The 24,123-nt window shown below is 28.0% G+C and overlaps 1 protein-coding gene across 5 annotated transcripts in view; it reads left to right on the top strand.

Annotated features, from left to right (window-relative positions):
- The window catches only part of Nak (Numb-associated kinase), a 47,304-nt gene that overhangs the window by 8,844 nt on the left and 14,337 nt on the right, over positions 1–24,123 (top strand). For 3 of the 5 annotated variants that reach the window (XM_014424033.3, XM_014424030.3, XM_067049838.1), the window contains 11 exons: positions 5,930–6,048; positions 8,998–9,131; positions 9,231–9,342; positions 11,002–11,205; positions 11,541–11,673; positions 11,796–11,899; positions 13,706–13,892; positions 14,447–14,555; positions 16,018–16,132; positions 18,756–18,912; positions 21,543–21,644. In XM_014424033.3, coding sequence (XP_014279519.1) covers positions 5,992–6,048; positions 8,998–9,131; positions 9,231–9,342; positions 11,002–11,205; positions 11,541–11,673; positions 11,796–11,899; positions 13,706–13,892; positions 14,447–14,555; positions 16,018–16,132; positions 18,756–18,912; positions 21,543–21,644 — 1,414 coding nt within the window. In that variant the 5' untranslated portion in view covers positions 5,930–5,991. Of the gene's footprint in view, positions 1–2,503; positions 2,722–3,973; positions 4,430–5,929; positions 6,049–8,997; positions 9,132–9,230; positions 9,343–11,001; positions 11,206–11,540; positions 11,674–11,795; positions 11,900–13,705; positions 13,893–14,446; positions 14,556–16,017; positions 16,133–18,755; positions 18,913–21,542; positions 21,645–24,123 lie in introns of those variants that run through there. The other 2 variants (XM_014424031.3, XM_014424032.3) reach the window with 2 other exon arrangements.

The following is a 24,123-nucleotide window of genomic DNA, read 5'->3' as shown; positions in this document are numbered from 1 at the left end:
TTCGAAAATTCCCATAAATGTGTTTCCAATTTTATTAATTCTCATAAAACGAAATATTTTACTATCTGTTCGACGTTTTCTATCACTTTGCTCTCATTTCCAATGCTTTGTTACTTTCACTTACTTATATTATAATTTATTACTTATGTAATATATAATAAGGGAACGTTTTGTAATAAAAAACAATTTCTAATATGAGCTTTCAAGGGAAAACTCCACCAACAAAACAAAAAATATAAAAATAAAAAAGATGAAATAAATATGTCAGCAATATTATCTTGGCAAAACATGTTTTGTTATTTAATTAGTGTAGTGTTAAAAGAGAGGATTTGTTGTAGTTGCCAGTTTCTGTTATAAATGTATTTTTGAATTGGTTTTATTAAAATATGTAGCAGTTTGGGTTAAGATAAGTTATTGTATGAGGGGGCTGGAAATCTTGGAGCATGGTGGTTATGTTGGTATAGCCGAGATAATAGTTGACTATTCTCGTTGATAATTTTTTAATTCTTTCCATTTTTTTTATAATTAGTTAAAAATCAAAATGTGCTAGGCATAAGTGAACTGAGATCAAATCAATGGTATATACAGATTTAATTTATTTTAAGAGCTAGATTTGGATTTTATATTAAAAGGTTTTTGTTGCATCTCCCTTCTTATTTGTATCTTCTGTGAATCCCAGAGATCAATCCAGAGTTATGCCAACGTATTTTACGGATTTTGACGCATGGGCGCATTGTAAAACATGAAATTCTAAATTCTAGGCAGTAAACGTCTAGGAGTTGCAGCCACATAAAAAAATAGTTTTTTTGAGAAAAAAATACACTGAAGTAATTATAAGACACAATCAAAATTACTGTAATTGTATAAAGTAATTTCAATTACTCTGTACGATTACTCCTCGATGCTAAGTAATTGCAATCACAATTATTTCTTGATTTAATATTTGTGATTGCAGTTACAATAACATTTAATTTAACTCATATGTAAATTCAGTTTATTTAAACATATTTTTTATGATCAGAAATCTTAAGTTAAAATAAATCGATAAACAAAAAGCGCACGACCATAAAATCGATTTTTATTTATCTTCAGCATTTTCTAAACTTATACAAATATACGGTTATGTGTTAATTAATCTAAAAGAAAAGCGCAACTTTAGACTAGATATCATGTACATATTTTGGAGCCATTATAAAACAAATATTTTCCGTTTTATCTTATCTCCCCTTTTCCATCTCTTTGTACTTTATTTGATATTTCTTCTTTTTATCTCTTATTATTTCCTAGTCGTTAGTTATCTATAACCTTTTATTATTCTTATTTAATTTTTATGCTTCATTGTAAACCTTTTTAATTTTTCATTTACTTTGTTCATTTATATTTACATATTTTATTTAAGTTTTTATTTGGGCCGCCCATAGGTCAGTGGTTAAGACACAGTCTTACCAATTTGATGTCTATTGGCGGTGCCAGTTCGAATCCGGCCTGGGACGTTGACTTTTTCCATTGAGTGGCGGTCCCACAAAATGAAGAACTTTTTGACCCCCACCACGGTTAGGCAGTATAGGACTCCAATGGGAGTCTTGGCCGAAAAAAAAAAAAAGTTTTTATTTGAACGCAACCAAACCATCTTTTTATTTTCCGTTTTGGTGTTAAGTATTTGTAATTATAATAACAATTACCTGTAATTGTATTGTAATTACTTGGAGTTAAGCAGAACAAATTACAATTACATCAGACAGTAATAGATAATTGCAATTACTTTGGCCCATACCTTGTAGTAGTATTAATTGTGGTTCCATAATTACAATTAAAGTAGTTAATGTAATTGTATTTGTATTTCTGCTATTCCAAATTACAGTAATTGGCTGCAATTTTAATTAATTTTTGCCCAACTCTGGATGGATCGAAATTTTTCGCCAAAGTCGATTCACTAGTCGAAAGTAGTAATCGAAGTAGCACTTTTTGTAATTGATATTACTCTTATTTAAAACTTTCTCGAACATGTCTTTGATGATTTTTATTAAACTGGATACATCAATAATTAATTAAATGGCCTTTAACGCTAAGTTGGTCTTATCTTCATTGAAGTAACCTGGCAGAATTCCTCTGTAAGTTTAGATTGCATTTGTGGTCATTCCTATTGACGTCAACGTTAACTTGAGCCCCAGAGCGTCGCCAACCCTCACTTTTTGGCTTCACTTTTTCTTTAAGATGAGTAGGTTATGACATCTCCTTGGAAATATAGTAAGGGAAAGTATTGCCGTGGTGAAAAACAAAGAAATTTATGTTTTGAAAGCGGCAAAGATCAATTTAAACTTAAGTTTATTAAAGCCAATTTAAAGTAAAGTTATAAGTGAAGGTTATGTGATGTGTACACTGCACCTAATGTTTTAAAATAAGGTTAGTTTAATTCAATTTAACGTAGATATGTACATGTTAATTCAGTTCAAATTATAAGTCATATGGGATCATTGAGTTACATGTCATATGTAAAACTTAAGTTGAGGAAAAGCTCCAGATACAATTTGGCTAAACGCTAATTAAGTCTTTAAAGAGGGTTCATAATGAGGAGAATGATAGAATATGAAGACTATGAGGCAAATATGTCTTATCCTGATATAATACAGCGCAATGATAGCAATGATATTAATAAGTATGATATTGTTGAATTAGATCCATCGGAGTATTTGATAAGTGTGTCCCTACCCACGTTTGCAGGTGATTACTTTCCTAAGCCGCTCGTTTTTGATTTGAAAAGTTAAGACACCTCTCATAAAAAAAAACTGTATATTTGCATCGAGTATAAAACCTTTCAAGATATGTTTTGGAAGCATCCAATAATTGTTTTTGTCCTTTTTATTTCAGATTTTGCTCTGCTTGTTCGATCTTGATTTACCTTTCCTTTTTTTATTTTAGGCACCGTCTTGATACTATTCTGTTGTTTTTTTGTCGTGAGAGTTACTCAGTGTTGTAAACTATGTACGAGACGGAGACGAGACTGAAGGGATCGTTTTAAGATACCTTATATTTATGTCAAATGACAGTAAACGCAATACCTGTATACAGTTGTTTTTAATAAAAAATAATACAATCCTTCATTTTTCTTTTTTTTTATTGAAGTAAGAAAAGCAATATATCAACCCATTAAAGGAGAACAACTCCTGATAAACTAGAAAGCAGCTCTTTACGGGAATCGGATCAGAAAAACTGATCTAATCGATTGTAAAGTGACTTTACATTCTGATTCGCTACTAAGAGCATGGAGAAGGGAGAGGTAGGATTAGATAAGATTTTTTTTTTTAATTCACTATAAAGAAGTGATTTCTTCTCACAATTAACTATCTTTATGACTATTTTTAGTCAATCTTTCAGTAAAAAGATCTGTTCAATCAGTTCATGAGCGGTTCACCAATCTCTATTCTGAACTATATTTGTTATGTTCCATTTTCTGTCTCTGTGTTCTATGTTGACTTTATTTCTATTTATGATCCTCTTATTATATGATCTTAAATAGTCGGAGTATTCCAATTCTTAACCGAAACTGCTCTGGATATCGGAAATCATCAAACTAAACAGTTAACTATTGAGTACAAATACAAAAAATATGTGACATTTACCTCATTTGAAATAATTTATTTCTATTTTACAACATCACTGTTTACCACCTTTTACATCTAACAAACTCTGATTCGATTGGCCTAGATTGGTTGCCTTAAGTGAAATTAAAATATATTCAATTGATTAAATTGATTCGTATAGCATAAATGTCATATAATCCATTGTATAAATCATTTTTTTAACAGAAAAGAGGTTATGAAATTGGTAAAAACAATAGTTATAAGAAATTTAATTGAAGATTTGATGATAGCTTTTGACCAAAAATTGATTGCTCATAAGAAGGCTGTATTGTGTCAAGAATTTTATTTAATCGATAGTTCAATATCATTAAGAATTGAATAATCGATTATTTTCCTGTTAAGAAGATTCAGTGTTTAAAAATGGCTGCGCCTGATATCTCGTTATGTTGAGATTTTAGAATTGGGGACTGGTTAGATGTTAGATATTCTAGTTCATTTTTACGAAACTCGAAGCTAGTAAATCACTCTTTAAATAATAATTTTAGTAGAGTTCTATTTACAAGCTGCCAGTATTACTATGTAGAGCTTTGATTTCAAAATAAAATAAAATAAGTTATGTTCTGGTATTGGTTTATTTAGAAAGTATTTCGCCTATATTAGTTATGACATTAATATTTAAAATATAAAGTACTTCTTCAGACTTATTAGATAATAAAATAAAATGAAAAGACTACTCTCAAAAATTGAGACTAAAATTGATACCACTTCTAAAGAAACAAATAACTATGTTGGAAAAGTATTTCAAGTAGGCAGGACATCAGTAACAGTAGAGGAGATTTTGGCTGAAGGTAGGTTCTTTTTTATTTTGTATTTATTAATGATAATTGCAAAGTAACTGTCTACTTTATTGTCCACTTGTCACCTATTTAGCTGTCATGTTTTAAAACATTCTCCAAAACTTATTTATTTGAAATGATTTCAACATACACTTAATAGTTCTCTAAATCTATTTATTTTTTTGTTTATAGTGTTGATATTTATGTGTAATACTATATAATCTAGCTTCAATACTTCTTATTGAATGGAGCATATGTCACTTATCTTAAGAGCACTTAGTTTTGTGTTTATTCAGGTTAAGTTTGACATAATAATAAACTATATTATTGGTGGTCTTAATCCAAATTTATTAGACCGCTCCTGTACTTGCTTAATGTATCACATTATTATTTCCTTTTCTAATCTTTAGTCAAAGTTACTTATTAATTGAAAAAGATTCTTGTTCATAGTTCTACCTTTGGAATGGTTGGAAATAGTTATTTTCATCTAAAACAAAACCAATGTTAAGCCAATTAGAGAGAATTCTTCCATGTGAATCGTTAAAAATAAAGATTGTCAGTACCATTGAACTGATTGAAAATATCTTTTTTAATGACGGATAGAATGTGTATATATAATTCATTCAAATTTCCATATTTAAACATAACAGTTAACTTTATTATTATACATTCAATGAGGTAATCTTGAAATATATTTTCAAGTTTGTTCCCTATTATTGTTATACTAAATATTAAAGTCCCTTTAAATTTTCATGTCATTCCTGTGTCTAAGAAACTAATTACTTTTCTACTCTAAATACTTTTCTTTAAAAACAATAGATAATATTTATGGATATTAACAATAGTGATTAATTTAATGGCAATAGATTGGGAATAAAAATATTATGTTAGTATCAGATAACTTGTCTCAACATAGATCGTGGGTTATTTTTATAAAAAAATAGTGATATTTAAATTAATTTCTATTTTTTAGTATCAACTTGCTTTTATCAATAATCTAACGAAATACTTCTTAAATGACTACTATTAAAGTTCTTTAAGGAACAACTTTATATAATTTGATGTTTATGTTAGTAGTTAGGTATTTGTGATTTCCATTAGATATGTGAATGAGTGGTTTTAAAATTTTAACTAATCAAATTGGTACTAATTTTAATTTATTAATAAAAAACAAAATAAGAACACACTTATAATAATTGTTATTTAATAGGCATACACATTTACGTATTTACTCAAATACTGACTAATGAAATATCAACTATTACTGCCTTTCGAGATCACTTTATATTAAAAAGTATGTACATGCTGGTATACGTGCGCACATGTATGTATGGGTATAAAAAACTGTCTTAACTGCAATTTTCTCACTATCTTATCAAATATAATTATTGTGGATTAAACATATAGTAATTATTCGTTATCTTTACTTATGATCTTATATATTTGTGACTATCCTAATAGTATCAAGTCAAAATATAATCATAATTAATTCTTATTTATTTTTTTTTTTAGGTGGTTTCGCTATAGTTTTTTTGGTAAAAGGCTCTAATGGAAAAAAATTTGCTCTCAAACGAATGTATGTTAATAACGAACATGATTTATGTATTTGTAAACGGGAAATTCAGATTGCTGTAAGTATATATTAATTTATTATATTATAATTTATTGGTTTTAAAAATGAAATATACACCATGCATTTCCCTTCATGTGTCAATTATGGCTTGTTGATATGATTATAGCTAAAAAACAAAATTATCACTCACTTGTTTACATTGTTATCAAATGAATCCGTAAGCTTAATGGAGTCAAGGTTTTTTTGTTTTTTGAAGCTGAATTTGTTATGGTTAGCTTTTAACTATTCATAAATATATATATTTTTTATTTCATCTCCATTAAATTCTGTAGATAATTCATTAAAAAAAAAAAAAATTAATTGTAAATTGTCAATAAAAATTGTTATTGTCTTGTGCTAATTAATAAAACATCCAACAATATTGAAACTTCATTGGTATTTATGATAAAAACCTTTCAAATAGGAAGTATTCAGGATTATTTCTTCAGTTTACTAGATATATTGAATTGAAATTTTAATTTTTGTAAAATAAGTCTTTTGAGTGTCGAGTTGATTGAAATGATTACTAATAAAAATGTTAATAATATTTTCCACTTCTTTATTTTTCAATCTTACTGATTTATCAAACAATATCTGTTCAAATTTTTTTATCTATTTTTAAAAATTATTATAATTGGAAAGTTAAATTGAATTATTTTATCTAATTATTTATTTATTCATAAATGTTTTCAAAACTTGATGTAATTATGAAAACTTCTGATAAATATTCTGAAGTTTGCTATCTCTGTTCTCGTGGGACATGTAGATATATTTGGACCTTACCAATAATCAAGAGCTGATGGTTTTTAATTGTTCCATATTGCAGCTAACTGCTTCCTCTTAAATAGCTAAAGGCCATTTACAGATGCAACTAAAATAAATTTATCCCTTTGTCATATGTTAATTCATCTTTATATTTAATTTAACTGTTTAAGTAAACTGCTTAATATTGTAGGAAATTGAATTTTATATAATGTATTTATAAAAGATAATTTTCGAAAATAATTATTTATATTTATTACATAAATGACTTTTAAGATTGTCACCAGATCTTATATGGTCAAAATTCATATATTATGTTAATTAAGATTAATTTATAAAAAATGAAATTTACATCAACAAGTAGAGTTGAAAAAAATAAATAAATAAACCCATAACATGTTATAAATAAACAAAATTTTCTTCTAAGTTTCACCTTACTAAATACTACATTTAGAAAATACTTAAAATAAATCTATGTATTAGCCTGTTCATATTTAATATTAAATATGTAATGTTAACCAGTTGGTTACATTGACATTCTATAAATTAATACTAAATAAACCAATAACTTAATTTTATTAGAAACACAGTTAATGGTCTTCGAATCTTATCTTAATTTATATTGTAATGTACTCATTACAATATTAATTTAGAAATTTTATAAAACCAAAATTTTGTTTTGAAAAAAATTATGATGCAAATTAGATATGTTTTGTAAAAAACAGCCTTAAGAATTTTGATGAAAATGCTGATTTTTAAATTTTAAACCTCTTGAAAAATGAAATTATATATTTTTCATAAACATCAGTGGTTTGTTGCATGAATTAAATTTTTTATTAAGTAAATAAACCTTTTTATGTAATTGGAAACTATGTTAAAAGTTCATTTATAGATTCATGGGTGAAGAAGAAATTCATACAAGTAATTCATATTGGAAAAAGAAACAATTGAATTAAATAGGCTTCATTGTAGTTGTCAAGTTATTATAGATAAAAAATATCTCTTATCTTATATGGTGGTTTTCTTAAACTTAGAGTATAAAAGTGAGTGTTCCCACCAATTCCTTTGTCATCTGTTTATTGATATCCAGAACTTTCAAATAAGGGATTTTAAATAACTGACCTCAGATTTTGTGATCATTTCTCTATTTTCTAATCGTACCATCTTTGACTTCAAGATTTTAAAAGTATGTCTTGCTGATTTTAAAAGATTCAGCACTATGCTGTTTATTGAAATACTCTATTAATATGTATATTCCAAGATTAGAGCTTGAAATATCAACATAGCTTTCCTACTATATTTCTATTGAATATTTGAAAACTTTTTGAGCTCAAATGCAAATTATTTTCACAAGACTATGATATGGAGGACCTAATAGCTGAGCGAGTTGGGTGAAGGGTCCCAGAATACTTGGCACCGATAAATGAATCTTGATATTCACACTCGGGGGCTGTATAGATCCTCTGGTGTGGTGCATGCATCCACCACTTTCTCTTACTAAGCTACTTATGACCCCAAATTTAGTGTAAGTTAGTGAGCTCATGTTGAAGTTGTCGCTATTTTCTGATTTAAAAAAAAACAAAAAACTATCTCAGTAGAAACATTTTTTTTTTCTGGTGTTATAAAAATTTGTATTGGGTTTCTCGAGATGGTAATAATAAATATAAGTTCTGTTCCTACCAAGAATATAACTGTTCAATAAAAAATTACGAATCAGTCATGGGATTAAGAAAGATTGTGCGTTCTCAGCATTTCCTGTTTGAATTGGATTTACTTATTTTTTCCTTTTTCCTTTATTAACAATAAAAATTATTTATTTTTTTTAAAATAAGCAAAATTAAAGGTACTCCAGGGGAAGATTTGTTTAAAATCCTGACTTAAGCTCTGTCTCACTATTTCAATGTGGATGAAACCTATCTGATATAAAAGACCACATAATTTTACATTGAGATACTGAGTATAATCAAAATCGTTGCAGCTGTTTTTGATAAAATTTGTATGAAAATATATATTTTTGTTGAAAACTCTAATTCAAAATTATTCATGATTGCAATACTTTCCCTTTCCTTATATTTCAAATATAAGTGAGTGAAAGTCAAAAAATAAATGATATTGAAATATTTGGAAAATATATATATATTTTTTAAAAATTCTTTTATTGATTTTAAATTTATTTAATATCAAAAGAATTCGTAATTTGTTTCAGAGTAGTTTAAGCGGCCACAAAAATATAATTGGTTATGTAGATTCTAGTATTACTCATACAGGAAATGGAGTTTATGAAATTCTCCTGCTTATGCCTTTTTGCAAAACACAAGTCTTACAACTTATGAATGCAAGGTATTGAAGTTTTTATAATAAATACATTCATATATGATTATAACAAGTGTAAAAAGTTTTTACTTGGACATTTTCTATAAATCTGAATTGATATTATAGGCTTCAGTCAGGTTTTACAGAGCAGGAGGTCATGGCAATATTCTGTGATGTATGTGAAGCTGTTTCAAGACTACACCATTGTCAAACCCCAATTATTCATAGGGATTTAAAGGTAATTTATTTATTTATTATTAATTTCTGTTTATTAAGTCATTCATGGTCCTTCAGTGAAATGAATTTGTTATAACTCTCTCAAATTTTGTTTTCTTGAAAGTTAAGTAAATGGTTGAAATCAATTATTGAACATTTCTTTTTTATGATATATTATATTGATAATAGGGATAGTGTGATATTTGAAGGCATTGCCATATGCTCTTCCTTATAACTTTATTTGGATTTCATATACTGAGCTAGACTCTATATAGGAAAAAATCTTCTATTACTACTTCAACTTAAGCCAGGCAATGGAATCTGGAAGGTATAAGTAAGAAATTAAAATAATGGTATTATGGACTGGAGTTGATAGTTTTCTTTGTTTTCAAGAAACATTAAAATTTTGAGAAATATTGGAATATAGTCTAGTTTTTGTTGTTTTATAGATTTAGACCGGGTCTCTATTATAGTTTATAAAATTGTTTTAGTTTCCTTTACTGTTGCTTTGTAAACTTCAAGTTGTATAAATATGTGAAATTATGTTTAGAACTTGACATATTGAGCACTATGGATCATCTAAATATTACAATGATATTTTATTCTTGATCGAAGGACTACAAGGACTGCAATAGGAATAAGCACTTGTTTGAGATCGCTCTGGATCTACAATAGTTTGGAAATCTGGTCATATGCAATTCCCTTGTATTTCTATTTTTATATAGTTTTTTTTTATCCTATGACTAAGCATAATAATAAATACTGTAATATTTTTATATTCCACCTATATATGTTAAAGAAATATACAAATTTGTCACTGGATTGTCATCACAGTTATCATATGGGACCAGGGCAGTTAATAGGATAAATGTTCAGTGAACTAGAAAATTGGCATTTACGATGCTAATATGTCAATTTGTAATGCAAATGTAATATATACTGTATTTTATATAAATGAAAAAAAAAAGTTTCCACTCATCTTTTAATAATGAAATATATTTGTTGGTGTAAAATATCAGATTTATTCATGTTTTCGTCAAATCATCATTCAATAGGGTCCCGACCTACTGTAAATGATTTATTCATAAGCTTCTTACATAAGGTGACACTGTAGCGCTGCTGAAAGAAAGAGATTACAGTTATATGCCACAATGCTCTTATCACTTTAATGCTTCAAAGCAACTTATAGAAGAGATTTGTGGTAAAACGAGAAAGAGGCATTATGAAGTTTGTTTGAAGGGGAGATTATTCTGTTGATCTGCCTCTTCCTCCTCCCTCCCCCCCCCCCCAAAAAAAACTTAGTAATTTAAATGTTATTAAATAGAATACAGTATGTACAGAATACAGTAGTGTCTGTTATCTTATACAGTAGCAATAGCTGTAGAGACCTTATGAAGGTTTCGGTTGAGCACTTGTATCCAACTTTTTGGCTAATATTAGAAATAAATTTCAAACATCTGAAAAAGCGATTTGGCAAAACTTTATACAATAATGTGCTAGCAGAGAAGGAGTGGTGGGTGGGGTAGCCTCTCAGTCAAATATAAAGAAAGAAAGAGCGATCTTGAGAGCAATAATTGATAACAAATATAACATTAGTAAGAAAAAAGTTTAATTCAATTTTTTACATTTATTTTTTATTGAAGTGTGGTTTAATTTTGAAATAATTCAATGATTGTTTTAGGTAGAAAATATTTTAGTTGGTGATAATGGACAGTACGTGCTTTGTGATTTTGGCTCTGCCACAGGCAAAGTCCTTTCGTCGAACACACACAATGCAGCCACTATTTTAGAAGAAATAGAAAAATATACTACATTATCATACAGATCTCCTGAAATGGTTGATGTATATTCTGGCAAAGCGATCACTACTAAGGCTGATATTTGGGTATGGATAAAGTAGAATGAAATATTTATATATTATGTTCATGTTGTTTTCCAAAACATCTTAAAAGAATAAGTCCCTTTATTATTTTTTGCCATTTAGTCGTTCTTATCAAGAATTTGTGGTAGATTGCGGTAGTATATAGGGGCAAGTGGGATAGTTGTTCACTACTAATCGACAGGATTTTCTTGGCTAAAAAATTAGCCTATTTTTAAAATTAATCAATTTTTAACTAACATATTATTTTTTAAATTAGATTTATTGAATAAACAAAAATATTTAGTTGTAATAATTTATTGTATAAATTTATCAAGATAAATAATCTATTATTTTTACAGGCTCTGGGTTGCCTCTTGTACAAGTTATGCTTCTTCACATTACCTTTTGGCGAGAGTACGCTTGCAATCCAAAGTGGGCAGTTCAGTATTCCTGAAAACTCCAAATATTCTAATGGGATTCATTGCCTTATAAGTAATTACTTAAATTAATTTTATTATTTTTTCTGAGAATTTTATGGTATGAAATGAAGTTAAATGTCTTTGCTTAGTATTTTTCCATAATTTACCAAACGACATTATGATATTTTTTTTTAGAATTCATGCTTGAACCAGATGCAGAAAAGAGGCCTGATATATATCAAGTATCGTATGTTGCATTTTCTCTTATTGGAAAGGAATGTCCTGTTCAGAATTTACATGTAAGAAATATGTTATCTAAGCATTCTTTTGATTAGTACTTATTTGATTGACTGGATTTTTAGTATTGAATATCACCAGACTTATACTTGCTACCTTAGGTGCTTCATAGGCTCATATCTTCACCTTCTATGAAGATAAAGAAAAAATATAGTGTTTTGGAGTCTCTATTCCAAAACCAAAACTAGAGAAAAGTAAAAAAATTAAGTAAAAATAAATATTATCTCAAAAACAGATCGACCAGTTTTGCACTCTTTTTTATATAGGATTTTGGACCCCCTGATGCTTGTTTATCAAATTGAGCACCCTGTGAACGATAGCCAAAAATTCAAAAAATGGATCTAATGATTTTGATATACCTTGCCTAAAGTCTTCTCATTAAAACTCGTAGATTAAATAAACCTATTTGAAATAACAGGAAAAAGTTATATAGAAAAGAAAACTTTATTTGCATATAACTCTAAGTATGCATTTCATTTATATTTAAATTATTTAGTAGTAATCTGAAAGATAATTGAATTCCCTTAAGGACAAAACTAAAATTATCTAAATGAGACCATTATTATAGAAAATGTACTGCTTATTATTAAGTAAATTTAATATTAGATTGTTCTTCTTAATAAAAAACATTTTTAAAATCCCTGTTTTTTTACAGTTTACTGGATTTATCTGTCTTCATTATCCAAAATTGTCATCTTAATTCCAATTCTTTTTATAAATACACCTAATATGAGTTACAAATTTTAATTCTTATGCACAAAAAATCATTTTTATTGATTTATTAAAATCCCTAATCTGCAACAATTTGGCAAATTATCAAATACTTATTTTAGTTTTAATTCAATGTTCCTATTTGTGTAAAAATAAGCTTATTGATAACTTAATAGCTGGCATCTTGTGGAAATTAAAACTTCCAAAGGTAAAGTAATAGTTCTTATATCTACTATGATGATTTCAAACAAAAAGTATCTAAACATTATGCAAGCTTTCCTGAAAATCATCTTAAAATGCTAAAACTAAATTTACCTCCTTATCTTGTCAAGATAAATGTCACTTTCACGTGGTAAATTTACTGTTAATGGCTGACATAACCTACTAAAGACTGCCTTGTTCGGGAAATTCAAAATCTTCAGTTGTTCCAAAGTTTTATTTTCCATGATTTAAATCTTAAGTGTCTACTACTTGTGCATCTACCCTATGCCTTTGTGAATATTTGATAAGGGCACATTTTTAAATATTTCCGATAATGACTTTGTGGCTTGAATCTCTTAAATAATAAATGTTCATATGCTGAAACATTGTTAATCTCAAAATTTATTATAATAATAATAATCATGAATATACAAATATAAATTAAATTAATAAATCAACAAAGATGTAAAAGAGTTGCATGCAGCAAACTAGAAGGTTGGTTTGGCAGGCTAAAGATCTGAAAGGTCTCTACCAGAAAAAAAAATTAGTAAAAATTCTGTTTTACTACTGTGATAAAATTAAAATTGAAATATATCTTTTTTTTTTTTTTTTATTGTACTTGATCAGCTGTATATATTGTGTGTATAGAAGTAGTTTTGTATATACAACTGGACATATATAAACTCTGACAATGATATTTCCAATAATTGCTGACTTCATATTTTTAACAAAACAATACAATTACTTTATTCTGCACTTTATTTTATTTTTTAATTGATATATATTTGAATGATTTACAATATTAATTATTATATTTTTTTCATTTATTATTATTAAAATACCTGGTTATGCTGTGAATTGCAAGATTTTGTAAATTTAAAAATATTATTTTTCAGAAATCACCTATTATTAGTTTAGAAGAATTAATGAGTATTCAAGAAAATGAAGTAAAGAAGAAAAAGTCGGTAACACCGAGTAAAACACATTCAGTTCCTATTGTAGAGCCTACTAGTATTACTCCGAGGCAACGACCGAAACCTTCTTCAGCGCAAAAACAACCTGCATCCCTCTTTCCTCCTTCTGGTAATTCTAATTTTTTTTGTTTTAAAAAATTAAGGTTTCCTGTAAAGAAATCACATTTGAACATTAAAGAAGATTAAGAGCCAACTAATAAAAAGTCATTGTGTACATGCAATTAGATAATATAAGCTCTGCGGTAAGGCACTGTGCTATTAACTCTAAGGACCCAAGTTCAAATCTGGTTGTTACAGATAATTATTATCCGTTTCACTGTAGCTGCGAGTCAGCCCTGCGGGTTCGGTGGAGCCCTCCGGGGTCTACTCAGCCTCATGAACTGATTTTTACCCTTAATTGTGTAAGAATCGGACAGTTAAGAGTGATTCTGGCCTAATCACCTCCTTGCTCAACCGTTGGTCTAGTAACCAACTTCCTTACATAGTACTGACTGTACTTCTGACCCTTCATGGTTTGTAGCAGTACAGAATTAGTTAGTTATCATCATAACCTTTAATTTTTACTTAGTCAATCTTTTCATGTATGAACAATTATATTTTTGTATTAACACATTTTTGTTTCTATTATTATCGCGTTATTTACTTGGATTTTTTTTGTTCCAGGATTTCCTGATCCGTTTAGAGAAGACTCTGGTAGCGACCATGACTCGCAAACTACAAGTAACTCGCCAAGACATCGCAGGAATGTCAGTGATACATCAGCTTTTAATAAGTAAGGTTTTGTTTCATAATATTATTTTCATTGTCCAATGGGCAGAATAATCTTTTTATTTTTCCAGCTGTAATATAAAACTCAAGAAAGTTGAGCCCCTATTATAGAACTTTAAATTCTTAAACGACAATAAACTGTGTTGTAACTATCCGAAATATTTTCTTTTAGAATATATGTATTTAAAATAAAAACATGATAATACCAAGATACTCCAGTTACAATTTTAGTTATAATTACTCTGTAATATTATTTATAGATTGAGATGGTCGATTGTTATATCACTTAGGCTCAAAACACATTATTAGTGCAATCAATATTTAAAATTTTATAGTAAAAAAAAATGTGTTGGGTGGATTTGTTCCATTTATTAACAATAATATTTATGGTGGGTGAATGCAAGGCCAATAGATAAAGAGACCATGAAAGAACCTATTTAGTGTATATTTAGTTCATGAGATGAAGGTGCTAGAAAAAAGGGGGTTGGGAAATGTATGGTTTAAATCATCAATGAATGTAAAATATATATCCGTCTTTCCAAAATAAATTGCTATATTACTTAAACCCCTTAGCATATGATAATCAAGGCATCCTTCAAAGTGTCTAATGAAGATGGTCTAGTGACTTTCAAACTTAATAAATCTTGCTACCGATGGTACTAAGGTAGCTTGTTGTATCAGATTTGCAACGTTCGATTATTTGTCTTCTAAATAGTTGTAATTTTCAATAAGTTAATTTATGATATTTTTGGCTCCTAAGATAAATTTTGATTAGAGCTGTTATTCCAGAAGGTATAAATACTTATTTCTTTTTTTTATTATTATAATTAGTTTTGTCTAATTTTGATGATTATTTTTATTTCCAGTGACAAGAATTTTACAAGATTAGAAGAAGCATTTGTTTACATTTTCTAGTATGACAATAGAATCTATTGCCTGAAATATAATATCACTAAAATATTAACAGAAATGTTTTTATTTTGAGCTTTGCATGGGAAAATAATGGTTTGCCAGTAACTATTGTACCAGTCTTTCATTTCAAATCTTATTTATCATTTTAATCGATTTTCATTTTGTATAACTATCTCAATTGAGATATACACAAGAATATATATATACAAGAAAATAAATAAAAATATATATTTTTTTAATGATCTGATATTGAACATTTTATCTTGATTTATACATTTAAAAGTGTTATCATTAACTACAGGTATTTCGTTTATTATTATTATTTCTTAGGGTCAGTCATACTCATTAAAAAGTCCTTATTTATAATTTTTTTATTAATACCTGCTTCGATAATTATATCCCTGGGATTTATTGTATGCTTCAACATGAGAACAAAAAAGAAATTCAGCTTAAACTATTTGGCTGAAAGAGTGATATTCTCTGGAAAACTTATTACCATGAATTCAGTGGGATATTCATTTGGACCTTTGCTAGTTAAATTTTTCTGTTGTTAGAGTTTTCGCTTCGGAGACAACACAGTTCTTAGCTCCTTACGAAGCTTCCAAACCGAAGGATCAGGACTCCACTTCAGCTCCGGATTCACAGTTACTCGGTCCGTCTTCATCACAGGTATACAATGAACTGCCATTATAATAATTATAAATATTACGGTAAATATGTAAAGAATACTATTATTATGATTAAAGCTATTACTTTTTTTTTTTTTTTTTATAATAATAGGTTTCATATACCCAAAGTTTTGGTTACAAGCTGATTGGTGGAGATTAGTCATAAGTATTTATTTTTCTTGATAATTAATTTTTTATAATAATTGTATTTTAAGAATCATTATATAGGCTAAGATGTTCCTCTATTTTTTTCATTGTTTCGTTTTTACTATTTCTTAAGAAAACAAATTACACAGTAAATTTAAGATAAATTAATCATGACACTAATAGAAACTTTTTTGACTGGGTTTCTGTTATTTCTTTACTTGGCATTTCTTACTTATTCATTCTTTAAATAATTATTAGATAAAAGTGAACTTTTTATTTAAATACTACTTCACTGTTATAAAATGATTTTATTAACATTACACCAAATATCAACTCGGTTTAATGACTGGTTATTAAATGCTTATCCTTGAAGACTGATGGTTTTATTTAAACAGTTGTAGGATGAATGATCCAACCTAAACAAAAATAATATTGACGTAAGTTAATTTAATCACTTGAACATAACATCTGGTTTTGGATTATTGAATAATTACAAGTATTGTCATTTATTTTAAAGATTTTTTTCTTAATATATTCCGTTATTTTACATTTGACTGGAAATAAAACATGGAGCATTAATATTTTTTGTCGTTAGCAATATGACTACTAATCTCACTTTTTTTTCTTTAGTTTGAAATCCTTGCATGGATTGAATTTTAACTAACTGCTATATTCACTGAATGTATTTGTTTCATTTAATGTGTTCTCTGAAATTAAATGTATATATATTCTGTTGCAATATATATTGTAAATATTGTTTAATTATCTTCTGGAATAATTAATGGCTATTAATTAAGTTCATTTTGACCAACAATTGTCCTAGATCAATGTTGTTCCAACAGGTTGTTCAGAAACCTCCTAGTGGTACATGAAATGTTATTGCATTTTCTCAAATACTATAATAAATTAAATGATAAATATTTATCAAACTTGAGCATGTAATAATATTAGCTTTTCAGACATTTCTATAAGGCTTTTTTCTTTAACTTTAGGTCAATCTGAGTAGTTTTTCAATCAATTCTTGAATAAAAGTTTTTTTTTTTTCTTACGTCGGCCCAATGAATAAAAGTTGTGATAAATTAAATTTTAGAATGTTTGTTATTTTTGTAAATGTTAGTGAAATCATCCATTTTTTGGATAAATAGATTCAACCGAAAACCTCTTTAGTTTGATGAATTTATAAAGTTATAAAGTATTTTAAAAACAAAAAAAAAATATACAAAGAAAACAAAGAGTACTTAAGCATGTACATTTGTCTTAGTTCTTTCTCCCTTTGGTCAGAATATTTTCCTGGTTTTTCTGCTATATGGTTTAGATAAGACCACACAAAGGGTCCATAGAAAAAGTCTTTTCTTCAGTCAACTCAAATATGTTTGTAAGTGTCTCTGCATGGTTTATTGATAGTGACTGTATACAATACCTTATTAGAGGGAGGGGGGGTATTCTCAATAGCCTACAGTATTGTTGATTAATTAATGTTTGTTACTGTTCTGTTCATATGAGGCTTAGTGTGAGCAATATTGCTTAAATTCTTCCTCAAGAAACAGCCTATCTAATCTAATTTTTCAAATCAGAATGGCAGTTTCTAAAATTATCTTGTTCAAACAACAAATTCTTCAGCTTTAAAAATTTTGATCTTTTTACTCTGGATTGAAGAGATTGATAACTACTAGTATAACTTCCTACTTTTTGGTCTAGTTGGGGTTTATTAGATATTTTAAACTAAAAAGAAAGTTTTTTGCTTTAAATTTATAAAATAAAATTGAAAAGATTTATTTTTTATTAGAAGGAGATGGTCTGGGTTTAGGTTAAGAAGTAGTTTCAACCCACATTGCAGTTCTTCATAAGGGCTGTTGTGCAAGTTGAATAAGCTATGAAATTTTTAACCTACACCTTCAATTTAAGTTTATTCAACCTTTACACTTCCGCCAATTAACAACTGATGAAGATGTGCATTATGGGCCAAAATGTTGGATATTAATAAGTAGTTTAAATTATTATTTAGTTGTTTGACCGCAGCCCAGATTAGTATTTCTTTCTAATTCACATATGGTCAATCATCTATATATAATTTATTTTTAATATGTTAATAATAATTATACTTGTTCAATTTTCTTTTCTTGACTACATAAAAATCTAGTATCCGATATAAATTCCGATCATGAATTGAAGGATTTTTTTTTTCTCTAATTTATTTAACAATCTACCAATATTGAGAGCTTGCAAAAATTGTTCTATATATTTATAGAAATCCTAACTCCTTTTTATCTTTGTTGTTGAGTTCATATTCAACTTTATATCTTCTTGAACCTTAGTGAAACTTTAAAAATTTATTATTATCTATTGTAGAATTTTAAGTTAGTTGAGAATAATAAAAATATATTGTAAAATTTTAAGTTAGTTGAGAACAATAAAAAATACACAATTTTATGTTTGATATGATTATATTTCTATAAGATAATTATGTTAATTGACAGGGAGATGTAGCTACTGGTGAAGATATACGCTGCCAGTCGGCTACTACTGCTCCGCCTCACTGGAACCCTTTTTACGAAAGCGAGCCATTCTCAAGTGTAACAGAAGATCAAATTTTTGGAGCGGAATTCGATAAAATTCAACGTGGATCACAGTCAAGTATGCTTTATTCATTATCACTTGTGTTTTTACTCATGACATCTTAATATTTATGAATTTGATGTCAAATTTAAAAAAACTGGTAAAAGAAATAGATTGGCAAACAACTTGAGTTCATTTTGTAATGAACGTATGTTGGACAGTCTTAGCCAAGTATTGACCAACTTGGGTGGATACCTTGCCAAGTTTTAAGATATCTCGTACATTATCACCCTCTGCATTTCACCAAAGCTGTCATTAGTAGTATAAGCTGATAATAAACAATTTATTCAAACTGGTTGAAAATAATTTTTTTTTTTTAATTGAAAAATAAATTTTGAGATTAGTAATCAACTCGTCGATAAAAAAAAAAAATCATATTTGTAACTGTAATTAGTAATTTCAATCAAAATTAATTATTTTTATGGATTATTTGAATAATTTTTATACGAAGAAAATGAAGTAGAAAACCTAAAAAAAAAAAAAAAAAAAAATTGAAAACCTTTTGGTATAAAAATAGAGATACATAGATGCATTCTAAAAAACAAATTATTGTTTTTTTCAGATTTTTCTGTTTTAAAATTAATTACCAGATATAGTTAATTATTCAATTTTGTAAAGTCTAGTTTCTTTATTTACTTAGTCATTTAAAAGAGCAGAAATAGCAAAATATGAAAGATAAAAAAGAGATACACTCAAATTTTAGAAGAAAAAAAAATAATAAAGAAGGTAAAAGAGCCAATAGGATACCTATGAAAACAAACATTTTCTAATTTTTTTAATTTTTTTTTCTGACATTTACTTATATTTTAAAATTTATTTTTAAAAGAGATAGTTTAAAAATTAATTTCCATCTGTTTGTTGCTATATAATACGAAAATTTATCTATATGTATTAAACATAAAAATTATTTAATTATCTTTATAAATAATTTAAAAGAAAAAAACATAATGAAGACCAAAAAGGCTGGTTCTAGATATGAATAAGTTCTAGTTTGTAATATAAAATTATTAATATCATTTGTGAAATATGTGATTAATAATATACGAGATAGAGAACTACTACATATTTGGACACACCTCTCTCTCTCCATTATTGGCCATTTCAAAAACATAAGGCAGGCAAAATATAGAATGTTTACTTAGACATTAGACATTATTTCAATCCCATTCGCCCGTTTCAACACTGAAAAGTTTCTTGTGACCTTAGTTGTATTCAGCAGTTTTGAGTGGAATATCTTATTTCTGGCAAAATGAGTTAAGTTTTTTGTTTTATGCATATGTATTTTCTTAATCATTAGTTTAAATCCATATTATTTGATATATATTTTTCTTTATAAAATTGTGTTGTTTTTATTCTTACATCATTTAAAAGTTTTATTTTAAACTTTTTCCTTCAATAGTGAATAATCAAGAACTTTTCTTTAATATTTTTGGAAAACATTTAGTATCTTTTGTAAATATATTTTTAAATGGAATTGAGTGATATTTTAGATTTTCTTGAATCTTGTTCTTGTCTTTCCTAGACAACACATGTGTAAATTAATTGTTTTTCTTATTGTGTCTTAGCTATATTTACTTTTCTATTTATTGAAAATATAGTTTTGTTAGTAGATATTTATTATTCTTTTAAATTAATTTTTTCTTGAATTGGACTTAAGGCATTATCACATTGAAAAATATGTATATTTTTTTCTAATTATATTTACATTCTTATATAAATTGTTTGAATATTAGATAACCTTATGTAGGTTACATAACTATGAATATTGTCATGAAACACCTGTAATGAGACAGGTTAGCGGCTTTTCCTGATCTAGTATAGAACCGTTATGGTATAAAAGTTTTGTATCACAGGTTTCCTGATGGAAATGGTTGGAAACATCCAGTTCATAAAATGCTGTATTATTATTATTATTACCATTTTATTATAAAATGATAAAATTAACTCTAGCATGCAAAAACTGAGAAACTGATAAAAATATCTTCAAATTACAACAACTCCTCCCTACCCTTTTGCTCAACAATTTTGGACAAATGTCCTTGACTATTCTTTGCATTGTCCAACGACACTGTCATTAGGCATTTCAGGGCCTTTACAGAGTTTTTACTCTTTTACATTAATAGAAAATTCATTTATTTTAATAAATTATGTTCTGAATGTGCTCTCCATTACCATCGTTTGACGTATGTCACAGAATAGAATATTACACAATCAAGAGAAATAAAAAAAAAAAAATAAAATTTAGTAAGTTATTTTTTTTTCAGTGTCAATTGAATCATTGTTGTTGAGTGATGTAATCTCAGTACAAGCTAGATATTGAAGGTGGGTTAGTACCTAAAAGTTAACAACTGGCGGGCTTGGTCTTCCATACCTCTGTATTAAAATAATAATGATAAAGGTACCTGAAAAATAACTGAAGGTTTAATGCCAATACCATCAATTGCTCTCTACATCTGTCCAGTGATGCCCCTTCCTAACCCCAATCTGCTAGATCAGTCTTGATGCAATCTTCCCACCTACGCTTCCGTTTACCCGTTGTTTCAGTGTAGTTAACATTTTAGAGATCCGTTTGTTACTAAGCCCTCTAACCTTACATGCCCATCTTATTTCATTGTATTAGATATTAACTTATTCTTTGTTATTTCTAGGTATTACCAACGTTAAAAGTAGAGAAAGTTTGGTTATGGCATTCAATGAGCTCACAACAACTGATGATGATCCCTTCAGTGCAGCTCCGTTTTCTTTACCTGGTAAGCATACAAATATTTTCTATTGACTAATTAAGTTTTTATGTTAAATAAATTTGTTTTCTTTTTTAAAGTAGTGGTTAAGGAATTGAGTAGCTGAGTGTGTAAGGCACTGGACTTTTTAAGTCCTGTTCTGAGTTCACTTCCAGGTACAGATGCAAAATTTGTTTTATGATGTTCCAATAATGGATTGACTCAGAGGTTGGGAGATCCTCCCAGGGCCATATCCCTCTATGGAAGATGTGTTGAAAAAATGGATTGGGAATGGATATTCTGATCACATTACGGAAGTTTTGTTCCAGTAGTAATTGTTCTTTTTTGTAGAAAAACGGTTCCTAGCTGGATCCATAAGGAGTGGGTGAAGAAGAACAGATGGGAACATTGTAGAGTGGGCCGGACCGGGAAGATCAGGCAACCCTTCTTAATACAGTTCCCTACCTGCCCCCAGTGTTGCCGTCCTCGATACTGTTCTCAGCTGTTCTCAGCTGTTCTTGCTGTTCCCAAGCTCATATCGATTCAAATAAATTGGAAACATTCTCGAACCACTCCCAGTGTTCCTTGCTGTTTTTTGTCCCAACCTTTTTGTTTATCTAAGAGTTGTATTTCTGAAATTTTGGAGATTATGTATGAAATGAAATATCATTTTATTTATGCAATTAAATTAAAATCATTACAAAATATAATATAAACATTTAAAGAAGATAGAGAGAAAAAAAAATAATAAATTTGTATATAATAGTTGACAAAACATTAACTTCTATCAATTTTCTCTTCTTCTTTCTCTCCATCTTTCTGTATCCTTTCCTGCATAGGCCTTTCATTTTGGGAATAATAGTTAGCATTTCCCGCGGTGACCAGCCCTATTGGAAGGCGAGTTCTTTCCCTTTTTTCTTCCAGACATCCCTGTCCCTAGCAGCTCTCCACCAGAGGGGCCCTGCCATCCTCTTGAACATATCGCTCCATCTTTTCTTTTGACGTCCTCTTCTTCTTTGAAGGTCGTATGGAGTCCATTCTGTGGCAATTTTTGACCATCTTTCATCTTCGCATCGAAGGAGATGGCCCTACCCATTTCCATTTGCTCAATCTTGCCATCTTCAGTGTGTCAGTGAGTCCTGTTTCTTTCTGGATCCAAGCATTTTTTATTCGATCTCTTTTCGCTCACGTTGACAATGCTTCTTCCAATATTATTTTGCCTCACCTGTAATTTCCTCTCCTGAGCTATAGTCATTGACAATGCTTGGGATCCATAAGTGACCACTGGGCTAATTCAACTATTGAAACCCTGCCTTTTAAGGTCAGTCCTTGTTTTTCTCTTCATTATATGCCTAAGGGACCAAAACTTTTTCAGATTAGGTATAAATTTCAGTAATCAAAAAACAATATTTTAAAGATTTTTAGTTACATTATATGCCTAAGGGACCAAAACTTTTTCAGATTAGGTATAAATTTCAGTAATCAAAAAACAATATTTTAAAGATTTTTAGTTACCTAGTTGGAGTACTCAACCTTTAAAATTACAAATTACTTTGTTTAGATCTAATTATTGAGTATAGTATGGTTATAAATGATTAATTAGTTTAATTTTTTTTTTTATTTAGCTGCTATTTAACCTTGCTTGTTTTATTTCTAAGTCTATAATTTTATCACTTAGTTTATGAAATGATCAGTTATAACTTGAATAGAATATTTTATTTTTCATATTTGTGATTTGGTTTAGTAGTTTATTAAGATTTAAACTTGAGAAACATAAACAAAAAAAAAAAATAATAATAACCAGATAGTTGTAACAAATCTTAAAAATATGAAAAATACAAAAACAACATACAGAGATGTTTTATATTAAACAATGTTTGTCTGGGCCTTAATTTGATTAAATTCTTCTTACAAGTTCCTTTTATGTGTTTATGATCAAGTTAAACAAAAATAAATTAAATTTATTAAATTATTATTAAACTAAGGATTTTCACATATCTGGTTTTCATTGCAGTAATCTAGTTCTAATTTGCATTCAAACCCCATTTAATAAAATTCTATAATGATGACTACCTAACAATAAATAAAATCAGATTAAACCAAAAATTAGATTGGATTAAAAAAAATCCTAAAGTAAATAAATTAATAAGAAATAATATTTACTATAATATCACCTTTCTCAAAGCAATTACTGTTCAAAATGGAAATCTTTTATCAGATAAAGATATTTGTTAAAATAAAATAGAAGTTATAGAAAAATAAGATCATCTCTGTAGAGTCAGAGACCCTCTTACAGCTCACTCAGCCTCTAAAAAGTTGGTACCTTATTAATTGGCATTACTAAAGTACATGATAAAGTGATTATTATTTAAAAATTTTAAATAATAAAATATATTCACAATTGGGAGTGTGGTGGCACTGTGGTAAGGTACAATACTACTAACTCCAAGGACACGGGTTTGAATCCAGCTGGACAAATTTATTTTGTGTTACTTTGTTGCTGTGATTC

This window comes from Halyomorpha halys, unplaced genomic scaffold, assembly GCF_000696795.3.
Source record: "Halyomorpha halys isolate HHAL.00 unplaced genomic scaffold, Hhal_1.1 Scaffold450.1, whole genome shotgun sequence".
Lineage (NCBI taxonomy): Eukaryota > Metazoa > Arthropoda > Insecta > Hemiptera > Pentatomidae > Halyomorpha > Halyomorpha halys.
The sequence above is the reverse complement of the archived record's forward strand: the minus strand, read 5'-3'. Positions and strand labels throughout refer to the sequence as shown.